The sequence below is a fragment of the Schistosoma haematobium genome, chromosome 1 (assembly GCF_000699445.3).
Source record: "Schistosoma haematobium chromosome 1, whole genome shotgun sequence".
Taxonomy (NCBI): Eukaryota; Metazoa; Platyhelminthes; class Trematoda; order Strigeidida; family Schistosomatidae; genus Schistosoma; species Schistosoma haematobium.
In genome coordinates this window covers 79,076,190-79,102,748 of record NC_067196.1, presented here as the reverse complement: position 1 = coordinate 79,102,748, position 26,559 = coordinate 79,076,190, and the positions used below count along the sequence as shown (strand labels likewise).

Here is a 26,559-nt window from a genome sequence, read left to right as displayed (position 1 = left end):
CTCGTGGAGGTCAGCTTCTGAGTAGCAAAACCAGACTTCGATATTGTCGGACCAAAATGGCATTAGCAGAAATAAAGGAGGCGAAAGTCCTAATCTGTCCCGTCATGATGAATATAAAATATATCAATGAACGAGAAAAGATATTAAAATTTTTAAAAATATCACAGTATGTGAATATGTAAGTTTTTGTTTAATTCATGTTTTTTCTCTTCAAGTAAACTCGCTTTTTCTTTGCAATTAATCCCTGTATTCTGTGTGACGCGCTCCAGTTTTAACCTACATTTTTCCAGGTTTTATAATCTTCGAATGAATTTATAAATACATTCAACCCATAAATGTTTTCATTTTTACCTGGATCGGTATGGCAGCTAGCGTATTGGGACGGGATTCATGTTGTTTTTGATCGTGGTTTCCATTTATGAGTGGAGAATTTGTCTAAGATACTATTTTTTTCGAGATGTTGGTGAATTGTTTTTTTCGAGATGTTTTTATGATTATAATAAATCAAATCCTAAATATTAGTGTTTTTAAAGGGAAAATAACCAACTATATTCGCATCTATTTTTATTCTCTTGTTTTAGTTCATAAAGCAATGAATGAAAATCCTATTGTCATATGCACACCCACTTCGTGCGCAGCTGTTCCCAATCCTAGCTGCGGGTCTTCATTTGAAGCACCCGTTTGTCATTCAGGTATCTCACCTGTCGCTGTTCCAATCGTGTCTAGTTTGTCTTCAAATGTTCTATGTTCTTCTGCTTTATCTATTACTTCATCAGTTTCACCTAACCCGCCTTCCTCCTTGTCGCTGACGTCTTTGCAAACTCCTGTCAATAGCTTGAACTTAAACGTACCTTCGTCTAGTCACAACCCAATAATTCTACCATCATCTGCGTCATTGTTAATTCATTCAATCAATTCCTCAAACAATTCAACTTCTGGAATTCGTTCGGTCCCTCCAATTACTAGTAGTTCCTTAGCTATAAATGGATTGGGAAATCCAAACATAACCGTTCCTATGACATGTAAAAATGAGTTTTTGTGTTCTACCATAACTAATCCTACTTTTTCGTATGACTCCGTGCTGCCAGTTGAATCATCTACGATTTGTCCAAATCCAAGTTTTTCGACGATCGCTAACCAAACAGTTGAAGTTATTGATCCAACACAAAATTTGTCGTCTTCCATATCTGGGTCCACACCAGTCACGTTAGCTTTACAGTCTAATATGTTAAATTCCAACCATATGCATTCAGAAAATGTTTCAAGTTTCAATGGAGAATGTGGGATTCGTCCTATAAGCAACCCACCTTTACCACCATGTTTTCCTTTGAATTTGATGCCAATTAGTCCAAATGGTGACTTTCCAGCTGCACAAATTAATTTTCCAGGGTTACCACCGGTTCTTCTTCAAGTCTTACCATTACCAGGTGTTAAAATGGGAGAACATTACACAATCAACGTTCCGACGCAGTTAATTTGGGATGGTATATCCAGCGCGTTAGCCAGTGGAGGGACTGTCAATGGTGGTCCAATAATCTTATCGATCACACCTACACCTTTACCGTCACATTCAGTGTCTTCTATGTCTACAGTACCCGCTTCCTCTTATACTATGACAAACCAAACATCCACACCTATCTCTTTATGTGGGCCATCTAATGGGTTTATTAATCCAAGTCTTCCTCAGGTTGGAGTTCCCGTTTCAACAGTGATCCCTTATTCTACACTTTCTGTTGGTCCTTTAACTACAACAGTAACTACAACCAGTGTTATCAATACTAAACTTCCAGGAGTTAATATTAGTCCCCTGCTTTCCAATCCTGTCAGTGCTGTCGGGGGAGCCAAACGTATGAGAGCTATCGCTCCCAAGCCATCAAACGTTAGTTCTGTTGCTACTTTGGGGGTAAAACCTACATCTGCTTCTACTACAATATCAAAAAGTGGGACAAAGCGTCATGGTCTAGTTACTGCTATTTCAAGTGTGAATGGAATTGTATCACACAGCACTTCCTCGCAAAGTAATCATGCTAGCATTCCCAATATTGGAGCAATTACTGGAGTACCAACACCTCCGAAACTGTTGCATTCAGCTTCTAGAAAGGTATCGCTACCTTTAGTTAACTTTAGTTCCTCTTTTGTACGGTCGGGTCGAGGTAGACGTCGCTGTGCTGTTGGGCAACAATCTGTTTCTACCACGTTTGTTACTAGTGCACATGCTTCGCCCATATGTATAACAAACTCTGTTAACTCAGGGATGGGGATCAGCACTGATACCAGTAATGTTTGCTCTTTGCAGACCCCAGTTTCCTTACCATTAAGTAGTCAATCTTCATTATCATCGTTTTACAGCACACCACCCATTTTGGTACCACCGACTACGAATCCCGGACCAGTTTTACCACCTGGACCCATTCCACCAACATTTCTTTTTGGTAATCCATTGCATAACGCACCACCTATTACAATGCCAAACGGCGTGGCTCCCTTTCTTTTTCAACCACCTCTCCCTATATCTAACAGTTGCTCACAATTTCCGAATTCTGTCTTTAGTCCTGTTACGTGTACTGTCTCCATTTCTCCGTCAACGTCATGTCCGTTAGCGGTTGTTCGGTCTCTTCCATCTGTCAGTTCTGCAAATATATTTGCTGCCAATAATGGACCAACAATGGCTTCTCTCGATCCTGCTACCGGGCTTTTAACATATTACCCTTCATCATGCATTCCTATGAATAACCCATATCCCCCTACATTATCTTCTAGTGACTCACCGTCAATCAATATATCAACTGTGTGCTCTCAGCCGAATCAGACAATGGGTATTCAGCCTTCTTCACAATCCGGGCCGGTCATGTATCCTTTTCAGACGCAACATCTCCTTTCCAACCAAATTGTCCCAACTATTTTCCCAAATATACCTACTGATATAGCTGGTGCAAATACATTTACGGATCATACGGCATTCTTACAATCATTTGCACCTAGTTTGATGGATAGTTCTTGCATATCGTCTAATGTACATATATCTTCAGAATCCACCATCGTCCAGAGTCAAATGGCTTGTCAAAATGCTTTTCTTACGTCAGCGGGTAATTTTCATAGCAATGGTAATAGTGGAAACATTCCCATTTTCCCATCACTACCCGTTTCATCGATTGCGTTACCCAGTTTGGAAGTTAGCACAAGCATATGCGAAACCAACGGAATTGTAGAGGACGATGGTTGTTTGGCTAAAGATGACCTCATTAGTCTTGCTTGGCATCTAACACAAATGGAGGATGACTTTGAGACTCACGAAAAACAGAATCCAGATGTTCTAATAAACCAAACAGATGATGAGAATAATGGCATGTTCGAAGATTTCCTCCAGGTTTATTCACAAAATGCAACAGCTTTTAACTTCAATACGGATTTGGGTTGCCAGACTCATATTCTAAATCCGTCTTCTGTTAACCCTGATTCCGACGTTTTAGATAAAGATGTAATTCTTTTGGATAGTGAACCAGAATATAGAACTGATTTCGAAAATCGCGATGATGGTACGCAGTTGTCTTGTCCAAACGAAGAAAGTACAGGAAATGCTGATATTGATGCTTTACTTGCTGCAGCTGCTATGGTTGGTGCTGCGAGTGGAGTTGGAGATGCACAGTCAGCTGTTGCCGTTCCTTTACCTTCTTCTTCTCTCGCATCAGTAACTCACCAAAATACACTTTCCTCAGAACGCGATTCTTCTCATCCGGAAAATAAAGATGATGTCCATGGCGATATCCATGTAACCTTCAGTAGTTCTTTGCTACCAGCTCATTCCACTAGTTGTAAACTTTCACCACTTCTTGATCCTATTAATGTTGGCGACTCAGTTAATGGCTTAAAGGAAACAAAGCCCGACGATCTCTTACCAAGTGATTTGTTTGATGATTTTCCCAAAACGGAGGTAAATGATCAGTTCGCGAATGAAACATCTGATTCAGTTAATGAATTCGATGATGGTTATGAACCCACAAGTTTGGCAGCAGTTCTTGGTTGTAATGCTGAAGATGCTGCGGATTTAGAGTCAGTTTTAGGTCAGGAAGCTCCAGATTTATCCGATGGTGGAGGTGTTTCGGATTCTTTTCTTCATTCCCTTGTTGGTCCTTCACCTACAGTGGATGATTTAAATGTACAGAATAATTCAGTTAATATTTTTGATAATGATTTTCACTCTCCGCATGAATCGAAACAAGAAACCGAAAACGATTTAAGTTTCCATTCAGTCGATGATTTTCCTAGTGATATTGCTTGCGAAATGGTTGGAGATGCAACAAATACATTGCCTGTATCAAGACAAGTTAGATCCTTACTTCGTGATGCCAACGCTATTTCGGTGTCTTCACGCTTTGGATCACCACCGGGAGGAAGCAAAAGCTTCAATCATTTCTTTGAGGCCACTTCGCGGCGTCTTAATAGGTCATGTAGGTTCACATCTGATATTGACGACGATTTCATTGGTGTAGATTTTTCTGATGCAGTAAATGAATGTACAACAGCAGAACAGTTCGATGAAGCCCTAATGTTGTTAGGACCTCAACCGAATTCACCCATTAGTCAGTCCGAAATGCACAGTGAGAATACAATTCCTGTTTCGGTTACTGATTTCGTTTCTCACATAGAGGACAAAATGAAACACAACGAAAATGCGACAAAAGATAAAAAACTGTTACATATTGACTGCACAGATCTTAGAATTGTTGAACCCAATGATATTCAAACAGCTCAGCCTAGAAATGCATCCCCACAACATAAGACCGACAGATCTGTAAGGAGTCCAGTTCTAGTTAAAGAATCTGCTCAACAGGAAGAATATATCCCTTCGATGCTATCATCTCCAGTAAATGAGGTCGAAGAATGCACAATTGAAAGTAGTTTAAGTCACGACATTGCCGAAAATACTAAAAGCCATTTGATCGACTCCTTAGGTAGTAGCGATCCAGTTACATTGGTAACTGCGGAGTCTCAACAAACTGCCATTGACGATAACATTAAAACACATACCAATACCACAATCAATAAAAATGCAGGATTTTTGTCGCCTGACAAAAAAACTGAGTTAGTCGACTTAATTCCATCTATATTGGGAGAAAAATCTGTATCACCAAATAGCTCAACGTTACCTTTACAAGATAAACTTGATACTCAGAGCTCTGTCTCAATGGTAGACACATTTGATAGTTGCCACTACGATTTCTCTAAAATCCCTTCACCAACAAATCCGGTTTACTGTGATCTCACAAGGCGTCCTCAATCTGTTAGTCCGAAGTTTTCATTTGGTGTAGGGGATATTTGTTCTGAATCTGGTTCCAACTTACCACTCCGCCCTCAAAGCTTGCCTAATTTAACTTCGTTTTCACGGTTTGACATAGTTCAAGAGACAGAAAACGTATCAAAATCGTGTGCTTCTAACCCATTTTCATCTTGTGACATTGCCACCTCGACAATATGTTTGTTTAAACCAGATATTTATTTCGACAATAAGGAGCCATCACCAATCTTTTCTTCTGACCAGAATATATCAGTAAATACAGAAGATATGGTATCCAATATTTCTATTCTTGGAGTTCTTGCTTCATCATCTGCCCTAGTGGAGGCAGTTGCAGACTTGGAAGGTGATTCTGATATTTCGCCCATCAAAACAAGCATAGAAGGATTAGCCTCACTTGATCGAATGTTAAAAAGTTGTCAGCGTCGTAGTCAACAAACTTTTGAGTCTACGAAGAATACTTCTAGCGGTTCTGAAAGCGTTATGGTTTCATCTCAAACCTCAAGTATATCTCAAAGCTCAGCACAAAAAACAACAGACACATATGAGACTTCAAATAGTGATGTGTGTAATTTTGAGTTTTCGGATTGGAAAAATGTGGGTTTTTCCAGTGATTCCAAAATAGTTCACAGTGATGGTATTCCTGCAAGTACTTTACTATCAGTTAGCAGTGGTCACTCTTCTAACAAAAGTCTCAATTTCGGGCAGACGCGATTCAAAAACTCAAATAACGTGCATTCCAAACGTGGGAGACGAAAACGTGCAGGCAATAAGAAACCACATTTATCCTACTTAAAAAGGAATCCAATTAAAACCAGTTGTAAATCAGATCCCTCTGCCCATGAAATAAGTTCTTCTCAGAGTGTCACTCCGGCTATAAATGAGTCCCATCATTCTCAAAACCAACCAAATAAATTTACCATGGATATGACTACTAACGATCTTTTAGAACTGGCTACAAGACGTCCTCACTCCTTTGGGTAAGTACAACTTATTTTAGATTATATCATTTTTAAACGGTGTTGTTAGTCCACCCATGGAATTTCTATCAGTCAGTCAGTCAGTAACAACGTAGAACTTCGTACGTACGTACATCAGTTCGAGTTGCCACGCCACATTAGCACAGAGATACAGTTGTCGATTCAAATCCCATAGTGGTAGACGTAATAAAAGTATAAGCAGTAATCGGGAAGATTAGGGTTTGGAGATGTAATTTAAAGAGTATAATCCAGTGAAATAAATTTGGAAAGAGGAAAAAAATGGACATGAAGAATTCAGAAGATTAGAATTTGGGAGAACACAGAGAGTGGATGCACCTGCGCCATTGCAAACGATTTTGAGCCATGTCAATCAGGGTCTCTAACCATCGGTTGCTATCATCTCGCGGTCCCCAACCAGGTAGTCTACACCTACCAACATGACTCAGTCCACTTGTCAGTGACTTCATGGACTTGTGCCATGTTTTGGTTTGGCCGCCTCTAGCTTTCTTCCAACCTACTCCTATACCACTGAACATCGCACGTCGAGGCAGTCGGTCGTTGGGCATACGTAACACATGACCCAGCCATCTCAACTGATCAAGTTTCACTACTTCATCAATTGATTTGCCATCCTTACCTAGTACCCGTTTCCTAACAACTGCGTTACTTACTCGATGGTCCCATGATATACGAGCAATGTTTCGAAGACACCTATGATCAAATACTAGTAACCTACGGATATCCTCTACTCTTACCGGCCATGTTTCACTGCCATAAAGTAGGACGGAACGAACTGCTGCGCAGTAAACACGTCCTTTGGTTGATAGACGGATATTTCGCCTACGCCATAAATGACGCAAGTTGGCAAAAGCTAGTCGAGCCTTCTGTATCCGTGCTGAGATTTCGTCACACACCAGACCACAAGGGCTGATGAGACTTCCAAGATAAGTGAAGCGGTCGACACACTCAACTACTTCACTCCCTATCACTAGTTCGGGTGTCGATGTAACCCAATCCTGAAGCAACATTTTGCATTTCGAGGGAGAGAATCGCATGCCGAACATGCTTGCACTGTTGCTTAGAGTGGTCAGAAGACTCTGCATTTTGCCAGCGTCTTCACCAAATAAAACTATGTCATCTGCATATTCCAAGTCAACAAGTGAATCTCCTGGTAGAAGTTCAACCCCTGGAAATTTAGATGAGGAGAGTGTTATCTCTAAAAGTACGTCGACCACAAAGTTGAACAAGAATGGGGAGAGTGGACAGCCCTGACGAACACCACTTGAGGTAATCAATTCTGATGACAGTTCGCCATAAGCTCTCACTCTACCAGTTGTGTTCGAGTAGAGAGCCTTTATAAGGTTAATGTACTTCTTTGGTACTCCTTTCAGTGACAAACACTGCCATAGAACCTCACGATCAACAGAGTCGAATGCCGCCTTAAGGTCGAGAAATACTACGGTTGTGGGGCGTCTGAATGTGTGTCTGTGTTCTAGAACCTGACGTAGTGTGAATATCTGATCTATACAACCACGTCCAGGTCGAAAACCGGCCTGGTTTTCTCTAATCTGCTCTTCACGAGCTTTGATTAGGCGTCGAAGTATTATTGAAGCTAATATTTTAGACACTATATTAGTCAAACTGATTCCTCTGTGATTGTCACAAGAGGACTTTTGTCCTTTCTTATAGACTGGCACAATCAGTGATTGAGACCAGTCAGATGGGATTACGTCCAGTTCCCAAATTCTACCTAAGACCTCGGTTAATCTCATTGCTAATACTGGACCACCATCCTTAAAAATCTCAGGAATAAGCCTGTCAGGGCCTGCTGCTCTCCCTCGTTTCAGATTTCCTATGGCTTTTTCAACTTCGTAAAGGGACAGAGGACCTACATTAACTTGCCATTCAGGTTGACTAGAGATCGTGGGAAGCCGAAGTGTGGCTGAAGGCCAGTTGAACTGATCCCTAAAGTGTTCTGCCCATCGATCCAATCTCCTGGATTGAGAATGAATAATATGTCCATCATTCTCTGAGATTGTTTCGTTAACGGTCGGGTTCCTAATTCCGGTTTCCTTAACGAGTCTGAACAATTGTCTGCTATTACCTATTGCCGCTGCATTTTCCATCTCTCTTGCTTTCGCTATCCACCACTGTTCGCGATCATTGCGTAGGCTTCTTGTCAGCTTGCGCTTAAGCTGACTCCGCTCTTCATTATGTTCAGAGCCAGGTGGAATGAGTTTCCGAGCATCTATCAGTGAGATAGATGCTGCTGAGATCCAGTGTTGCTCCCTAACCTTCTGGTTTACCTTACTAGCAGATATCACTGCTGTTTCCACAGCTTTTCGGATATCATTCCATGCTGCCTCGGGGTGGGCATCACATACTTGGCTGCCTAACTGTTTTCCTAGTTGTTCCTGAAATATACTCTTAGCTTGACTATCATTAAGTAGGCCCCTAAGAGGTTTCCTTGCAGCGTCTTTCCTACGTCCAGTAAGACGCAAGCAAATACGCGCTCGCACTAGAGCATGATCTGAATCTAAGCATGTGCTCCAGAATGAGCGACAGTCTTCTATCGGGCCCCTCCATCGGTGGCTGATAGCGATGTGATCTATTTGGGTCCAACGTTGGGACGAATTAGGGGTCTCCATGTTAAAAGATGTTTTTCCTTATGTTTAAAGTTAGTATTTGCAAGGAACAGGCGGTTATCTGAGCATAGCTGCAACAGACGGTCGCCATTATCTGTTCTTTGAGCCACGACACCATAAGATCCACCTAGGTGTCTTTCCCCATCGCTTAGTTTACCTACTTGAGCATTAAAGTCACCGGCCACTATTACTACATCCGAGCGCTTGGCTTTTCGGAGAAGATCCGAAAGCTTTCTGTAAAACTCATCTTTTACATCATCTGAGCTGCAGTCAGTGGGAGAATAGGCAGAGACGACGAAGAGGCAACGACGAGTGTCCCTATCTTTCCGGATTCTTACTGTTCCGTTCAGTCGGACAGCGCACAAACGACTGTCTACTGGGATCCACTCTAAGAGAGCTAGTTCTGCCCTAGGACTCAGTGCTATACCTACGCCGGCGAGGCCACGGGAAGCAGAATCAGGGCTTCCAGATACACGAATTGTGAATCGTGTTGGTTCTTTATTTTGGCATGGTGAGGTCAAATGAATGACGCTACTTGGATCCTGTATGCGCGTTTCGGAGACGCAGCACACATCGATGGCGCGAGATTCTAAAGTTTTAGCTAAGGAAGCCTGCTGTCCTATTTGGCAAAGTGTTCGTACGTTAAAAGCTCCTACGTGTAGTTTACAGCGTGGTTTCAGGAGACCAGGAATGGCGTTCCACGTACTCGAATCGTTTGCCCTAGCGGTGCGAGGTGATAAAGAGACGTGAGGAGGGTTAGTCGAGGAGATAAGAGAGGTATTAGAAGGTGTAGGAAAGATTTGAATGTGACCATCTTGGTCTCTTGTGCTGTCACGGGTATGAGGGCTGATATCACTTCCCGGCTGCCCACACCGTGGAAGGGTATTTCTTGAGGAACCTGAAAAGGAAATTGGATTAGTGTTGGTCTTGACGACCTGGGAGCGTGACCGCAGAGCCCAAGGGACAACTGCTTGAGGCCGGTCGCGCACGGCCTTTTTGTGGAAGGTTTTTGACGTGTTAGCTCCGTTCTTCAAAGGGCCTTATCGCCGGAGACGGAAATCCGTGAGGTAAGGTGAGGTGTGACATTTTTAGGGTCGACCTTTTCTAACCCCACCCCTCGTTGTGGGAAGGCAGCATCGCTGCAGATGCTGGTTGTCTGAAGGAAACACCTTGCTGCTGTCACACCCCTCTACAGTCAGCAGTACGACTTCGCCCTCAGACCTTGAGTTGCTGCTTTTAGTCTTACCGTTCACCAATCGACCTGCCTGGCATGGTAGAACCTGCAGGAACATATGTTCCAGCCAATATAGCTCGGTTGGGTCATCACGATAGGCAAGCCCGACCACCGCGTCAAGGTAGCAGCTTCGATCGGGAATTTCTATAGTTAATAATAGTCATAAGATGTAGATGATCAAAACAGTATGTTCACATTGATATTTTCAAACCTTAAGTTAAGGAGCGTTAAAATACAATGTTATGTAGACTTGTTTTTTATGTTATATAGGGAATAATGTAAGTTAGAGATTTACCTGCTCGTTTTTAAGTCTTGTGTATGGAGATAAAAAACTCTACCTGAGAATTAGATATTTGCGGATTTAATCCCATGTCTTATTCGTCAAAACTCATTCGTTTGTATTGATACATACTTTATTGGCTGATCGGTTTTGGCATCGACCTGGAATAATAATATCTATAAGCCAGTTTTGGTCCTGAAAATGAAGAGAAAAATGTACCACTCCCACTTAATAAAACCCCAAAATCAGACAATTCATTTATCATAAATTCCGTGAAGCCAGTGGTACTACCAAAATTGAGATAATTTTCGAGGATTTATTACTGAATCTTTTGTCTTAAAATCTGTTTCATAAAATTTAGAGCTATATGATGAATTACATTTGAATCCTTATCAGTACCGAATGTATGTTCGTAATCCATTCATTTCTTCGGAATTATGGGGCCCTCATATGCACTGGTAAGATATTAATGCTCCCTAACTCTTGGACTTGAGTTTTATGAAGCCATTCAGGAACTTCTTTCTTTTTCATCGAAAACTTTCAGCACGTAAAAATGAGACGTTTTTAAAACTTCGTGCCTCTGTACTATTAAGTTTGTCTATCTTAATAAAATCACAATTCTTAGTTATAATAGGTTAGTATAACGTTTATGGTTAGGATTTCATGCCTCAAAATACTCAACTTAATTTGCATAGTGGGATTGTGGACCTAAGGTTTTTCATCACGCCTCTTCCGTAAGACTTAATTATTTAGGACTGCAGATACTAATCACAGTCTACTTGTCTTTGAAACGTTTATTAGTTGTAAGTGTAAGACATTTCAGCATTGTGTTAGCATTCGAAATTAATGTTACCCAATAAACGTTCATTCATGTTGCATGGTTATACGTTCAGAAACGTGTCTTATTTTATTTAGGTTATCTTTGGCGAATGGTGAGTTATCAAATGTTCCTAATCCTCCCGTTTCTCCGGAGTTCGAATGTCATCTACCCCCTTTGGTACTAGCTACTGGAGCGTCCTTATTTCCAGAGTCATGTTTACATTCTGATGCTTGTTCATCTGATGATTCTTACTCCACGATCCCATCTGTCCGTAAGTTTAAAGTTGAACCAGATGAAACAGCTGTTGTTAAAGCTAGTCATGACGAATATATTGTCTCATCTTCAACACCTACACAACTTCATACTCAAGAGTCTCATAAACGCAAAAAACGTGGAAGACACATCACTGGAATAAAGCCTCATGCCAAAACCCAAGTTGATTTGTCTACAGTAACAGAAAGACATACAAATCACTCGCGTTTCGATTTTGATAAGAATAATTTTATTGGAGTGAATCCTAACTTTTTGAAGCCATTCGAGTCACTGGGTGAAGCACCCTTTGAACGTTTTTTACACGACACAAAACTACAAACTTTTGCTACATTAAAGTCATGTACTGGTGAAACTGTCCGCAGCCTAAAGTCTAACTTTAATTCTTGGTGTGAGCCAAATCAAAATGTTTTGTTATTTAGTAAACAGTGCAATGAACAGTCTACCTCAGGAGACTGCGATTCAGTCTCTACTCAAAATCTGGAATCTGAAAATCATTTCAATGATACCCGGTCTACGACGGAAGAGGTTCCAGAAAGTTCCTCAATCTTGTCGTCGGAAACCAATGGTAACAATCATATTTTTGACGAGCCAGTTTCGACGAGTTACGAGTCAAGCAAAAGTTCTATAGCTTCTCATCAACTGGTTTTCTCCACTCCCGTATCACATACCTTCAGCGCTCTTCCTACACTTGCTTCGTTCTGTTCTTTACCTAAATCGCATAGTCCTTTCCAAAGTCATATTTTGTCTTTACCAATTACCACAGCAGTTAATCAGTCGAATTCTTTGTGTGATAGTAGCTCAAGTCACTCACTTGAAAAAGTGTTTCCAACTGTTTCACCTTTACCAGTTAACAGAAATGCAGGGATCGCTGGTAGCTTTGCTGGGGCTGCTGCCTTCCGAGCAACTAGCTTTAGTGCATTAGCAGCTAAAGTTGAAAAGAAAAATGTTGGAAATGAATTCCACCTTAATAATACCTCGGAAACTCTGTGGAGAAATGTGACTTTCGCGGACTTGGCAAAGTTCGCCTCTTCAGAATGTAAATCTAAGGAAGTTTCACAAACTCCTAACATCGCTACTTCGCTATCGTGCAACTCCTCTTGGTTCATTGATAAATCTATGCAAATCGATGCTTCTGCTCTGCAACCGAAACCATTATTTCAACCCAACCTTCCACATTTAACATCAAGTAAGAGCGCAGAAAACTCGACTTTGCTTCCAGCCACTATCTTTTCGTCTCCACGAGCTTCACCAAATCACTTTAGTAACCAGCTTCCCTTCAATGATGTCAGTAAATCGTCAAAATCATCACCATCTAAGTCTAATGTTTCTGAAACTCTTAAAAAACGTTTAAAACGCATTTCCTCGTTGCCAAGAAAAACGTGTAGGCGTAAACGATCGGCTGGGAAACGTCAGCGACGTCCCTGTACATCCCTTAGGAAGTCTACTACTGAGGTCCTCTTGCATAACTCGGATAATTTTTACACTGAAGGAAATAATTCTGTTCCCAGTATAGATGATATTTCTAATCACTTTGTTACAACAGTAAATAACGAAACTCAACACCATTATTCTGACTCGGAGAAGCCCTCTGTGGATGAGTGTAATAAATCCGAAAAGATTCTTTTTAGCCCTGTTTGCTTAAAACTTGAAAGTACAAATGCACCTTCAGATTTTAGTGTAATAGGACATTCCACTTCTCCCACAATTATTATGACTAATTCATCGGTAATTTCTAATGCAGGAGCTGTGGTTGTTGATAATGCAGATAAAGATAGTGGCAATCACATACCCTCTGCTTCTCCTAGTGTGCAGTTAACCAGTGTTAACTGTGAACAGTCAATAAGCGTTTCTGCTGGTATTGAAGATAATTTATCCTGCTCCGAAGTTGTTTCTTCCGTTGATGAAGGTGGAACAGATCCAATTTATAGGTTTGTGGGTATTCATTCCGAAAATACAGCAAGTAAAAATTCACTCCAATCTGATGTGCTTCAAGATAAAAATGTTGGTTCTTTATTTCCTGATTCAACTTCTGAGAATATCATGACTGACAATGACAAACTACTTTCACATCCCCCAATCAGATTACGTCTTAACCTCAAGCTAGCTGCGCTTAAATCTAAGTCAAAGAAAAAGAAGCGTAAGAAACTCCATATCAATGATCCAGTCATGGAAACTAAATCCAACCCAGTTGTAGAGATGGTAGATGATCCCTCAAATTGTTCGCTGAGTATTCGTCTTGTAAACAAAGTCCCTGTCATTAAAGAAATATCCAAATCCAACTCCAATAATTCAAGCAGAAAAAGAAAAAAGAACGAAAAAACAAGCATCCATTGTAAAGGTCATAGAAATCTTACTATTATAATGGAAAGTAATCTTCAATGTCGAAACCCCCCGAAGTCCTCACGGTTGCATGAGGCATCATCTGTTACTCATAACGTTCATATCACACAATCCACTCAAGCTTATTCACTATCTAGTGTTCTTCCTAGTGGCACGGTAAAGAATATACCTGTGCATTCCTTGTCAACTAAAAAGATTTTCTCAACTGCAAGACAAGAACGTCGAAGTAACTACGCTCAATTGGTAAGTCGACCATGTTCTGTCTTTGTATTATCTCCGTTTTTTGGAAAATGAGATGTCTGTGTGACTGTATTGTGTCATTCATATTTGCTTTTAAAACCTCATCTTTTATTTTAGATAATGTCAATGTTCATCATAAAACTGAGTAACAAGAATTAGTAGTAGCTTATTACTAGTTATTATATTTTAGTAATATTTTCAAAACGAGGTTATGATTATTTACTCTAACTCAATTCACTTTAATCTTTCAAGTTAACATAGATGCACATTTATCGATTGTAACTCATAAAAGTACAATCAACTTTTGCTAACAACTCTTGAGTCTGTACCAAATAACATCACACGAGATTATTTTCAATAGAACTGCTATCCTCATAGTTAAGGATTAATTTCGAATGTATGATTCAGTCAGTCAGCTACAACGTAGGACCAGGCACATATGTGCATCGGTCCAAGTTGCCGTACCTCATTAACACAACAAGATGGACACCGGATTCATAAAAGTAGTTAATTCAGAGGTGGTAATATATAGAAGAAAGATTTCAATAAAGATATAGTACAGGAAGAAAGAATTAGTTGGTAGAAAGAAAGATATGAAGCGATTTTAATCTCTTAGTTTAAGGAAAGATAGATAGTGTATACACTCTCTCTATATGATTCAGAGTTTTTCATAATATATAGTATCTATTACCCCGATATATTGGTTCAGTTTTGAATCCCTAATTTAATTACTGCATTGATAGCTTTTTTCGGATCTGCAGTGTTGTGTACTTTAAGTGCTGAAAATGATTTTAAGGGGTTTGTAAAATACTGTCTACCGGATTTTCAGAATCAAATATACCACTAAGGAAAAAGTAGTGAGAATATTTAACAATTATCTCTGAGTTGATAAATTCCTTTGTTTTTTGTCTGATTTGTCGGGTACCCTCATAAACTATAACATAACGAGTATTACTCCAAGCTATAGTACACAAACATTTAAGCATTTACTTGGTGGATATTCAAAATTGATAAAGGTTTCCTTTAATATTATGCAGTTAGATAAATTACACAATTTCAACTATTCTCATTATATAATTTGAGTGATGTTTATGATTCATTTGTAGACACGGCCTTGGCGTGCTAATCTCTCAACTTCCCCTCGGAAGCGAAACACTGCCAGTTTTCGATCAGTATCTGCTCGTCGGCATGTTGCTAATGTAGCGCGACCCCGTAGCCATTTAATTAGTGCTTGTAGTGATGCATCACTAGCTGACAGTAAGCAGCTGAATATTTCATGTGCTCGATCAATAATTCCAGAAAACGTATTTAGTAAAAAAGCCTCAAACAATGATTTTGATAATTGTTGTGATAATAGTCAATCCTATTCCATCACGAATCTTACTGGTGTACATAAGGAAATTCCTAAAATGGATCGTCCAGAATCTCACCCTTTACGTCTAGTTATTCGTTTGGGTAAGCCTGTGAATGGATCGAAGGATGAACTTGTTTGTCAATCTGTAGTTTCTCCATTAAATGTCCAAGTACCTTCTGATATGTCTTCTAATTCTTCTCAAGCTTCAAATGACGTAGATCATCTAGATGAAAATGCAAGTCTTTCCATATTACCTGAGGAGTTTAATGTTAAAAACGACAGTTCTGTTCAGGAATTAACTGGATTTTGTGTTGCAAGCGAGGCAGAAACTTTTATGGATCCTAATCAGTTTCAAATTCATAGAATCCTGAACCGAGCTCTTCCAATGAGTTCTGGGCTTGTTGGTTTGTACATACCGTCACCTAGCGAAGATGACGATAATGGAGATGGTTGTGGTATGGTTGAGAAAGTGTTTGATTCTGAACATCGGTTACGAATGACAGATCAATCATTTCATTTTTCTCAAGTTTGTCATGAAAACGCAACTCCTGTTGCTCCTCAAATTGGATGTACTGCTGGTTTGTCAAGCAGAAAGAAGATAAAGCCTTTAAAAGGTCACAGACGTAACAAAAGAGATATTAAAAGTACTCGATACCGATGTGGAAGACTTAAAAATACTTCGACCGATGAACGCAACTTGGATCATTCATCGAGATTGCGTGCTCAGTGCATAAAGAGTTTTGAAAAGCATAGTGTTTTAGACATCAACACTGATCTTGACTTCCTTCATGGTCAACCTCTAACATGTGCTTAGCAGCTTAATTATTCGTTCAACAAACGTTTCAAAATCCAACTTTACTGTGATCAAATCTGTAATTTTGTCAAATTCACTCATTCCTCCCCTGAACCAATGAATCCTGCATAAGTTACAAAATATAAATCTGGAGGCAAATCAGAACCTACTCAAATAAATTTCTTATGGTGCGAGATATATTTTTCGAGGTAAGATCATTGATGTTTTTTATTACAATACATAGTTTTAAAAATAGGTAGACTGATTGTATTTAGGAACATTATGCCCAATTCCCAAGTGAAAATGATTAATTTATAGATTTTTGTGACAAATCTTGCCATTCATCCCTATCTATATCATTCCCAGCCACTGATAAAATAAACCGTAACCTTTGAAAGATAAAGCATTAGTTTTGCTCCCTCTCTTTAAAAAATATACCTTGATTTTCATGCCTACTATCAATTATTCGGGTGAAATTTACATCTGTTTCATGAGGTCTCGGTGCCTGACTGGCTAAATTTTCACGAAACATAACCCACTATTTGAAAATTAGGCGTACATGGAGTTTGACGGTATTAATCAGTTATTCTTTTAATGGCTATTAACATTTGATTCTAAAGTATATGTCTTATCCTATACGTGGATCGTAGAATTTACGTCTCAGTAAGCTAATTTATTATTTATTTATTTGAGCACATAAATATTCAGTCAGTCAGTCAGCTACAACGTAGGACCAGGCACATGTATGCATCGGCCCAGGTTGCCATACCTCATAAGCACAGCAAGATGAACACCGGATTCATAGGAGTGGTTAGGTCAAAGGTGGTAATATATAGGAGAAAGATTGCAATAAGGATATAGTATAGGAAGAAAGAATTAGTTGGTAGAAAGAAAGATGTGAAGTGATCTTAATCTCTTAGTTTAAGAGAAGACAGAGAGTGTATACACCGACGCCATTGTGATCGATTCTGAGCCATGTCACCAAGGGTCTCCAACCATTGGTTACGAAAGTCACGCGGACCCCAACCAAGTAGTCTGCATCTACTAACATGGCTCAGACTAGAAGTTAGTGACTTCAGGCACTGATGCCACGTTTTGGTTTGGCCGCCCCTAACTTTCTTCCAACCATATGGAAACCGAATACATATGCGCCACACAAGTCACTTGATTTTTGTGTCAGCTGTGACACTGCCCGGGTGTCTAGACCGAGGCAGGTGATTTTTTAGGGGTCACATTCCGAGCCTTTGACCTGCAGGTGTAATCCATAAGACAGTGGAACAACATTAGGAGATGGAGTCCCATGGTAGCCAGTGGCCAACAACAGGTTTATACGCCATTTGTTCGCCCAGGATCCTAGAGCCCATGCATACCATTGGTTTGGAGTCAGGGTTTTCCAACTCCCCTATGTGTATCCTCTATATCTACCGACCCAGTTAAAGGGTCGGATATTCTCTTTTCGTCCTCTCAATTTCGTAAACAACACTCCGGCCTCGAGAAAGCTATGAGCAGGGTTCCCTGACAGTGGCTGTATACGCGTGGCTATATGAGAGCATTTAGATGGGGAGAACTGACTTACTTCACCCACGGCCGTACCAGGGCATTTGGGGATGAAGGTCCGACACACACCAGTAAGCTAATCCGAAAGTTACAATTCAAATTGCATAATAGGTGAATGTATGCAAACCGAGAAGAATTTAGACACATTACTATACACAACTATATGAGAAATATGTTGAAAGAGAATTTACGCTTTTCTACGTATCAAATTCATCATTTATCTCTATAAAAAATGACACATGCACCTTTGTATTTTGTTCTTTAAAACACGTTTGACGGTTCAAACAAATAGCAGGTATATTCAAGTATGCGACACATAAATCAATATAACGTCCTCAACCGAAAAAAAGGAGACTGATGGGTAATAAATTGATGATACTTTGTGTAAGTTTCTAGTAGTGCAAAATGAAATGAAGTCACATTAGAAGCTGTTTTGATTCTAAATAATATATCATAACTTTTTAAAACACTATATGGATGAATCTATAACACTACTATATACCTCATGGTTGTACATCGACAATCAATTCATGTTGCATGCAAAATATTCCCAATACTCGGGGTTAGCTTCATATGATCACTTCGAATAAGAGTCTCAAAATGCTACTTCATAATTGATGTCCCACTAAACTGTAAGCAGTCTTGCCTATACAGTATTAGCCAAGTTCAGTGAGCTCCCGAATATCCTCAACTGGGAGCGGTCAGGTCTCATAATTATTATACCTAAGTAAAGATATCAAGTCTCTGAACCCTAAAGCATTTCATTTGTGTAATTATTTAAAGCTACTTGTGAATACGTCTGTACCGATCCTACAAAATTCTATATATGTTCTGTAACAAGATGGATATATCACTCCTAATCACCTAATATATTTTTAAGCTAAAATCATTTCCTCTGTTCGGGGTTTCTCCATTCACACAAGTTTAGTATGTTGCATCTATACAGACGTATTCACAAGTAGCTTTAAATAAAGCAGGTAATAACATAAATTGATTAGTTTCCCAATTACAATGTGATAAATGAATAAGTGTTATAACAACGTAATGGTAAGATCGATCCCTACATATACGATGCCAAATTTGACAGTAAAATTGTCAAAGATAAGATCAATATTCATAATCTACAATCAACTCTCTGAAATGACTGAGTGAATACTGTTTTTACTGAATAATCCATCTATACCACTGCAACTTAAAAAAAAGACAAAATGTACAAGGTTTATTATTTCTACTATATATGTTTGTAAAACATCCTTTCCTAATGTATCAGTATCAAACAGAATAACCGATTGTGTCACAAATTTCCTATTACGCTTATGTTATATGGATAAAATCAGTTAATTTTAGTTGATTTTTCCACATACAATCAGTCAGTCAGTAACAACGTAGAACTTCGTACGTACGTACATCAGTTCGAGTCGCCATACCACATTAGCACAGAGATGCAGTTGTCGATTCAAATCCCGTAGTGGTAGAGGTAGTAAGAGTATAAGCAGTAATCGGAAAGATTAGGGTTTGGAGATGTTATTTAAAGAGTATAATCCAGTGAGATAAATTTGGGAAGAGAAAAAAGAAACAAGGAGGAATCAGGTGATTTAAAATTTGGGAGAACACAAAGAGTGGATGCACCTGCACCATTGCAAACGATTTTGAGCCATGTCACATACAACGATCATCTATACATAGGCTTTCATAAAGAAATCATGTTTGGAAAATTTCTCTTGACTGTTACTGTTCGTGAGAATAGTAAGTCCTTATTAATTTGTCAATAGATTGAGACAACAAATACATAAACTCGATAACAGAGACAAGTATTGGTCAGTTTAGAGTACTTCACTCTATTTTGACTTCTTAATGTCACTCTATTGACTTCATCTATGATAATATTTGACTAAAAAGCAATATTTAGGTGAAGTTTTGTTCTCCGAACTGGATGATTTGGTCTTGGAGCTTTCATTGTTATTCTGAACGGAATCCTCGGCACCAACTTCAGGTAGAAGTGAAGTGTTCAAATTTCTCCACATCACTCACAGCTCGTCCTGTCCACCTTGATCTTGATTGGTTATTTCTGATGTTAAGTCTGTCATTGTCTACTTCCTTATTGTGATTGTATCTCCCTTTTATTCGATTCTTGGCTCTATATTTGTTCATGGTTTTTCTGATAGATTGGATCGATTTCCATATGTTTGTTGACTGCTGTTTGACCGAGCTTTTAAAAATTCTCTGACGTTTTCAGTATTCCCTCTATCCAAGATCTGAACATTTTTCTAGTCGAATTTGTGTCCATATGCATTAATGTAAGCGAAGATATGTCGTGGCGTTTGACCGCTAATTGATGTTCGTGCAAACGAAGATGAGGTGGGCTTCCACTTTATCCAATGTAGTGTTTTTCTCAGTTGGAACCGTTTATTTTGTAGATGATGTTCGGTTTATTCTTTTGTCATTTCGTGCTTTCGGTTCCTTAGGATCGATTGAAGTGATTTTGATGGAATATTTGTAACTCATTCCATGTAGTATATGTAAAGTTAATACGGATGATATGTGATAAACTTATATTAAATTTTTAAAAGAGGCTTTGTTAGTGTTAAAGATTATAAAATTTGTTATCTCGTTACACAGCTTCTATTGTATTAGTTGCATAGTTTTGAAGCTTACAAGTGAAACGACTAAATGCCGACAACCACTGTTCATTAAAAGATTGGGGCCATCATCCTTTAGAAACCAAATTTAATCACGAAAGATCATGGTTCCCGGTTAAGTATACAGTTTATTAGAACTCCCTGAAAATTATAATCGGACGACCTTACCAGTTTGGGTTTTCGTCTGAAAACATTTATGCGGAAAACAACAGATATAATAATTTGCTTTTCGCTGACATTAATAATTGTATGATAAAATCGATGGACATTCGAACATCAGTTTCTGTTGACAGACTCGACTCACATTGTCTGGTGTAAATTCGCTCATGCAAACTAAAAGTCATTTTGTTGAAATCATGAAACGATCTAAGTTATACATACAAAACGTTTCATCATTGTATGGGATTCCCTAGCAATGTGCTCTCACGAATTCGCACTTGAGATTGGAGCCATGGACTCTTTTTTGATATAACACTTAATCTATAAACCATTAAACCGGCATCCAACATACTCCACAAACCCAAATCGAGAATCACCATGTGCTGAGTAATGACTGGCTTCGAGAGAAAATCTTCAGAATTGTGGTAAGGAGCCATGACCATTGTAGTTAATCCATGGAGGGTGTGAGACAACTTCCCACCAAAAACAATGGAAGGTGGTTGTTCAATTTTGTGAATTGACCGAGTCTAGATATTAACACCGTTGGATGTTTGCTCAGCAGTTTAGGGGTGATGTGTTCATGCATGAGACAAAACGTCATAGGTCCGATTCTGACTGACTGACGATTCCATTTAGTGCGGGATTGTGGATGCGCACTTCTGAGGAGTCCCATACTAGTGTGAAATAGTCGTTCAGTGCTCCTAGCTTTTTAATGACTGCCTAACTTTGATCAGTTCATTATTTCAATGGGATTCAATAATCAACTATATACAGACTGTTATTTTGATTAAATTTTGTGAAAACAATTGATCTACTTGCAATGTGAATAAGTAGTTAATAAGTTATGTCGATTTCAAATAGACCTAAGTTCAATCTTATACTTCAATACATACATCCATTTGTAAAGGCTGACTTCTGGGTTTTTGCGAAATTATAGTATATAATCTCAAATAGTTGGGATGTTCAGATATTTGTGTTTATTACAGAATATTTTGGGTTTTGTATATGTCAGTAAAAGCCACTGTTGGTTTGATTTTGTAAGGTTTCGTGTACAAAGTTTTGGACCTAGTTATTCAAGTATATACTTGGAAAATCTGGCTACCTTAAGCATAGAATGTTCAAGAGGTATCTGTGTTTATCTACCATTGTTTTCTATTGATTACACCTATTTATTTCCAACACCATATATTATTGAAACTGGGTGTTCATTTTAACTTAGTTGAAGTAATGACTCAATAGTTGTTGATATCTCGAAGAAGTGACGTTTGAATCTTGGAGTGAGAAGTACCTACCTACATTGAGATCATATAGGAAAAATCAAAAGGTAGTTAGTTTACGTTGGTTCATGGAACCCAGAATATTTGTGCAGTACAACGTCGGATCACCACATCATGAACGAAGTATTAAAAGCACCACAAGTCAGTGGATTGATCCTCTACAACTAAAACTAGTGACGATTCTACTGCGATTTTCACTTGTGTCGTTTATGGACAGTAAAGTGCATCTTCAAAATGAATAAAATTCCGATTGTCTTTAGCAGGAACTGTACTTTTCTCAAATAGACATCACATCTTTTTTCTTAGATGATTTCTCAGTTTATATATCTTAACTTTATCAACGGTTTCACTTATGTGACTGACTTCTTTATATCCTTCTGTAACAATCCTTTCTTCACTATATCATTATGCATAGATCAAAAATAGTTCAGTTCACAGACGTTTGTACCTCATAAAAGACTTTTTTCTATAAGCTGATACAACTTATTATGATTCATTTAACTAACATTCTATCGTAATCTGATTAAATAAAATTAATTTACTGTAAAGATAGAACTAAGTTACAATGAAAAATACAGTATCAGATAAGTAACCGATATAATATTCCAATCAAACACATGCCTGAACATTAACTGTATTACATTTTTCTTGTGTAATTTACATTTTTAAAAGTCAAATCACCGCCAAGCTTTGTTAATTATTACTGTGTGGTTAGATAAATAAAGAAATATTGATTTTAAGGAAGTATTGATTGGATTCTCCATAGAATTTGACCTTAGGACATGTTTATTTAATGTTATTGTTCACTCGCTTATAGTGTTGATAAATAACGTAATTATAATATATATTTGTCTAATAAAGATCATGTGAATGACCAAGGTTTATTTATATGAAAGTATTTGTCAAATAATTTATTCGAAGTGATTAGTCAATATCATTTGATAACATTCATTGATAAACTAATCATGAATATTTTGGATGGTTTTTTTTGAGGATCTTCAATTTTGTTAGGCATTACTAAGTAACTGGTAAAAGTGAATAAGAAGTATTTCTGTCTAACTATTATCGAACATTATGTAAAAAAAGATATCCTACATCAAAATTGACAGTCTGTAACCAAGCAGAAACGTGACTACCGATTTTTGTCGGGAGTGCATTTTGATTGATATCAAAGAATAGTGTTCAACAATCTAGTTCCTCTTCATTTTTGAGTTATAATTCAGGTTTATTGATTATTACTATATTATTTTTAGATGAGAATAGCTTTTTATCGTTTCCATTATTTATTTAGACACTTGGTGATGATATTCGTGAATTCACTAAACACTGATTTATTACAGCGACTTTCCATGAGGCTTCCAAAAAACCATTCGTTTTTCGATTATACATCTTTCTCAACGAACTGTATTCTAGCATAGAACATTAAAACTAAACACGTCGCAATGATATTCGCATTCAATATATTATAGATGTTAAGATACGAAATGTAGGATACGGTAAGAAGGAATTAGGAAATACAAGTAGAAAGTTCTATTCTAATTTAGAAGACAAATATTTTATAACCAGACTAAGCAGATTTAGGACGGCTTAGTGATACATAATGGCACAAAATTTAACTAAATTCTAATACTCCTTTTGCCGGATAGGAAAATTTACAACATTGCATTAGAGAGTTAATTTTCACCAAGTAAGAGACTAGGTAACAACAAGTCAAGTTATTTTAAGTTGATAAATTAGGCTATTGGAAAGAGAGGATCCTTGATCATTTTTAATGTTACTGATACTGGTTACAGCTTAATACATGTATACGTTAATTTAACACAGTGAAACGAAGAACTGCATCATTAGTAAAATTGCATAATTAAATTTGTACACAAAGTTAAGTATAAGGTATTTTAGTACTCAGACCAGAATGACTCAGTTGTGTAAATATACATGTGGTACATTCCTGACTTATCAAAGCATAGCGATCGATATCACGTCTCCCAAGTACTTTACTGGCGATCGAATTCTAGAAATAAATTTGCATTGTATTTCACTGGTCCCAGTTATTGGATATCACGTACACTATATGAAAATGCTAGGAAGTTGGAAGTAGTTGGCAGGACTCTGAAGGTGGGTTATTTAGATTCAAATCGCGCAGGGAGAATCGGCACCCCCGAGATGGCAAGTGGACTTCAGCGACGAATGCCAACTAGCATAAAACCTAGATCGAATTCTCCTGCCGATTATCCCCAACCGCCTAACATGTAAATAAGTGTTGTGAAGATCCAGCACTTCACATTAACTGGATTTAAGATGTAATAAAGTTACCAGAAGAATCAACCGTGCTGTCTATTCTGCGAAGTGTCTAATCTAAACTGATATCTCCATTTTGAATGTTTACAAATCTATTGTGTGTCAAGTCATCTGAATTAGATAAATATGTTTTTAAGAATTTGAAATTACAAAACAATTTTCTAATATTAATCTATTACCCATCGACTTTGTCGTATCAAAAATAGCAATCCTTTTTGAACAAATCATCGGGTGCTCGCAAGAAAGGTACAATGGTGTATAGTCACTTAAAAAAATCCCATGACCTGGGGATTGGTATTTTCACTATTTTTCTTAATCTAATATTAAACTTCAAAATATTCGTGTTTGTTCGACTACTTAGTCTATTTAGCCTTTTAATCTGATGTGATTTATGTAACGTTTGCCATACGTACGTAATGAAATGATACATGACGCTTGTTTATATCATAAGAAAATTCTTGTTTACATAAATATTTCACTTTTGATTTGTATTATGCCAAAAACTCAACTTATCGAAACTAATCAAGATATTCATAATTTTTATTCAATTTAGTTTGTCGAAATTAAGTAATTAAATCATTGTTATCATCTTTCTATTCAGACAATAATTTGTCAGATGAATTTAATGACAAGAAATCATATAATTCTGTTGTTATTATGAATGCATCTTGACGTCAATGTTGTTTCGATTTGAAAGTTGAAAACATTTCAAATAAATGTATGTATGTACACTTTTACCTTGCCAAACAAAGATCGCTGAATCATCTAATATAAAATCAAATGAATATTCTATGAAATCCACGTAATATACTATAGATATCTCAGCTGCTAAAAATAAATTCTAACAGCTTATCGATTATTTTACTTGTATCATACAGTAATATACTAAATTAAGATATATCTGCTTATCGATGCGATCAGATATTCTTTAGTTTCTCATTATTCTTCTTACCTGTGTGAAAGTTATCAGTAGATGGAAAAGTTGAGTAAAAAAATTTGCATTTTTGGCAAGTATTGGCTTAATGTACAAAATTTAGCACACATATTTTTCATTTGTAATTTTATTTATGCTAATAGTATGTATCTAGAATTTCCTAAGTTTTATTTAAAAGAAAGTATTCTGAATGCACTGTTCAGCTTTAATCGTGTGATATTTCTGTACGTAAATTTGGGTTCTCCAGTGGGTCCTTTACAGTTAGATTTTCCATAGCTAACATCAAAATTAGCAGTTCAAATACGACAATTACTAAAATTTTTGTATAGAAAGTGTGTTAGTAACACATTCATAATGTGTGATGAACAATCTGGTGTCCAATATATTCTACAGTCTTTTAATATCTCCATTCCACCAATTAAAAATAAGAATGTGAATAAACACTTCTTGCATTTGATGTCCTATTCACTAAAAGTAATGATGGATCAGTACAAAGGTCCATGTATAATCTACTTGGTAAGAACAACTGGAAAATTATCATAGTTGGTTTCCAATATCTACAAAACAAGATCTCATCCATTCTCTATGCTGTCGATATCGTAAAATTTGCTCATTAGACAACTTATTCCTTCTAGTATCTACTGAAAGTATACTCATATGATTCTAATGTGAAAGATAAGTTGCTACAGCTGACCAATATGTGTGTATACCAATCTACCTGCTACGCGTTTCGATGAGAACGATGTCGAATTTGGAAGCACCTAGCAGTATAACTTAAGTAAGAACAGCACAAGTTAATTACGTTATTTACTCTGTGTCATGTACTAGATTCGAAATATTTAACTCCCTTGACATCAATTACAAAAGTCAGGCCAAGGATCCCAAAGTTCACTTTCAAGCCTACTTTAAATTATGGAAGCTTTAACTGTCCTGAATTGAAAATGCGAGTTTTGTAAACAAAAACAAATTTTTATATCCATCTAGTTACCATAGTTCTTGTTTATAGTTTTATTGAATACATTTGTTCTTTTTCTTTCCTTTAGATTTTTCTTTCCCGAATTTTAAAGAATGACTCCATTTCCTTATTCATACAAACGTCGTTACTACTCAGATCTCGTGATTACCGTTCACACTTTATTTCGAATTAACGATGGACAGATCTCTTGTTTAACCTATTGATTGTACGTTTCGCATGTCCTGTAAATTCCCCCCCCTGTAATAACTTGTTCACTTGATGATCATGTAGACAAATTGCACATCACAACTGACTGGATTTTAGCAGACAAAGTTATTCATTGGACCGTAATTTATCATTCATATATATATATATATATATATATATATATATATATATATATATATATATGGTTGTACAGCCTTGAAAATGAACTCGCTAAAAAATTATTTCACTAAATACATTTTTTATGACTTATTGTGTAAATT

At 37.6% G+C, this 26,559-nt stretch overlaps 1 protein-coding gene across 1 annotated transcript in view; it reads left to right on the top strand.

The window, feature by feature from the left end:
• The window catches only part of MS3_00002202 (uncharacterized protein), a 31,473-nt gene extending 5,017 nt beyond the window's left edge, over positions 1-26,456 (top strand). The window contains exons 2-5 of the mRNA XM_012943915.3: positions 582-6,273; positions 11,348-14,108; positions 15,212-16,461; positions 26,160-26,456. Of these exons, the coding sequence (XP_012799369.2) occupies positions 593-6,273; positions 11,348-14,108; positions 15,212-16,273 (9,504 nt within the window). The 5' untranslated portion in view covers positions 582-592 and the 3' untranslated portion in view covers positions 16,274-16,461; positions 26,160-26,456. The remainder of the gene's footprint in view (positions 1-581; positions 6,274-11,347; positions 14,109-15,211; positions 16,462-26,159) is intronic.
• Positions 26,457-26,559: the final 103 nt, after the last annotated feature.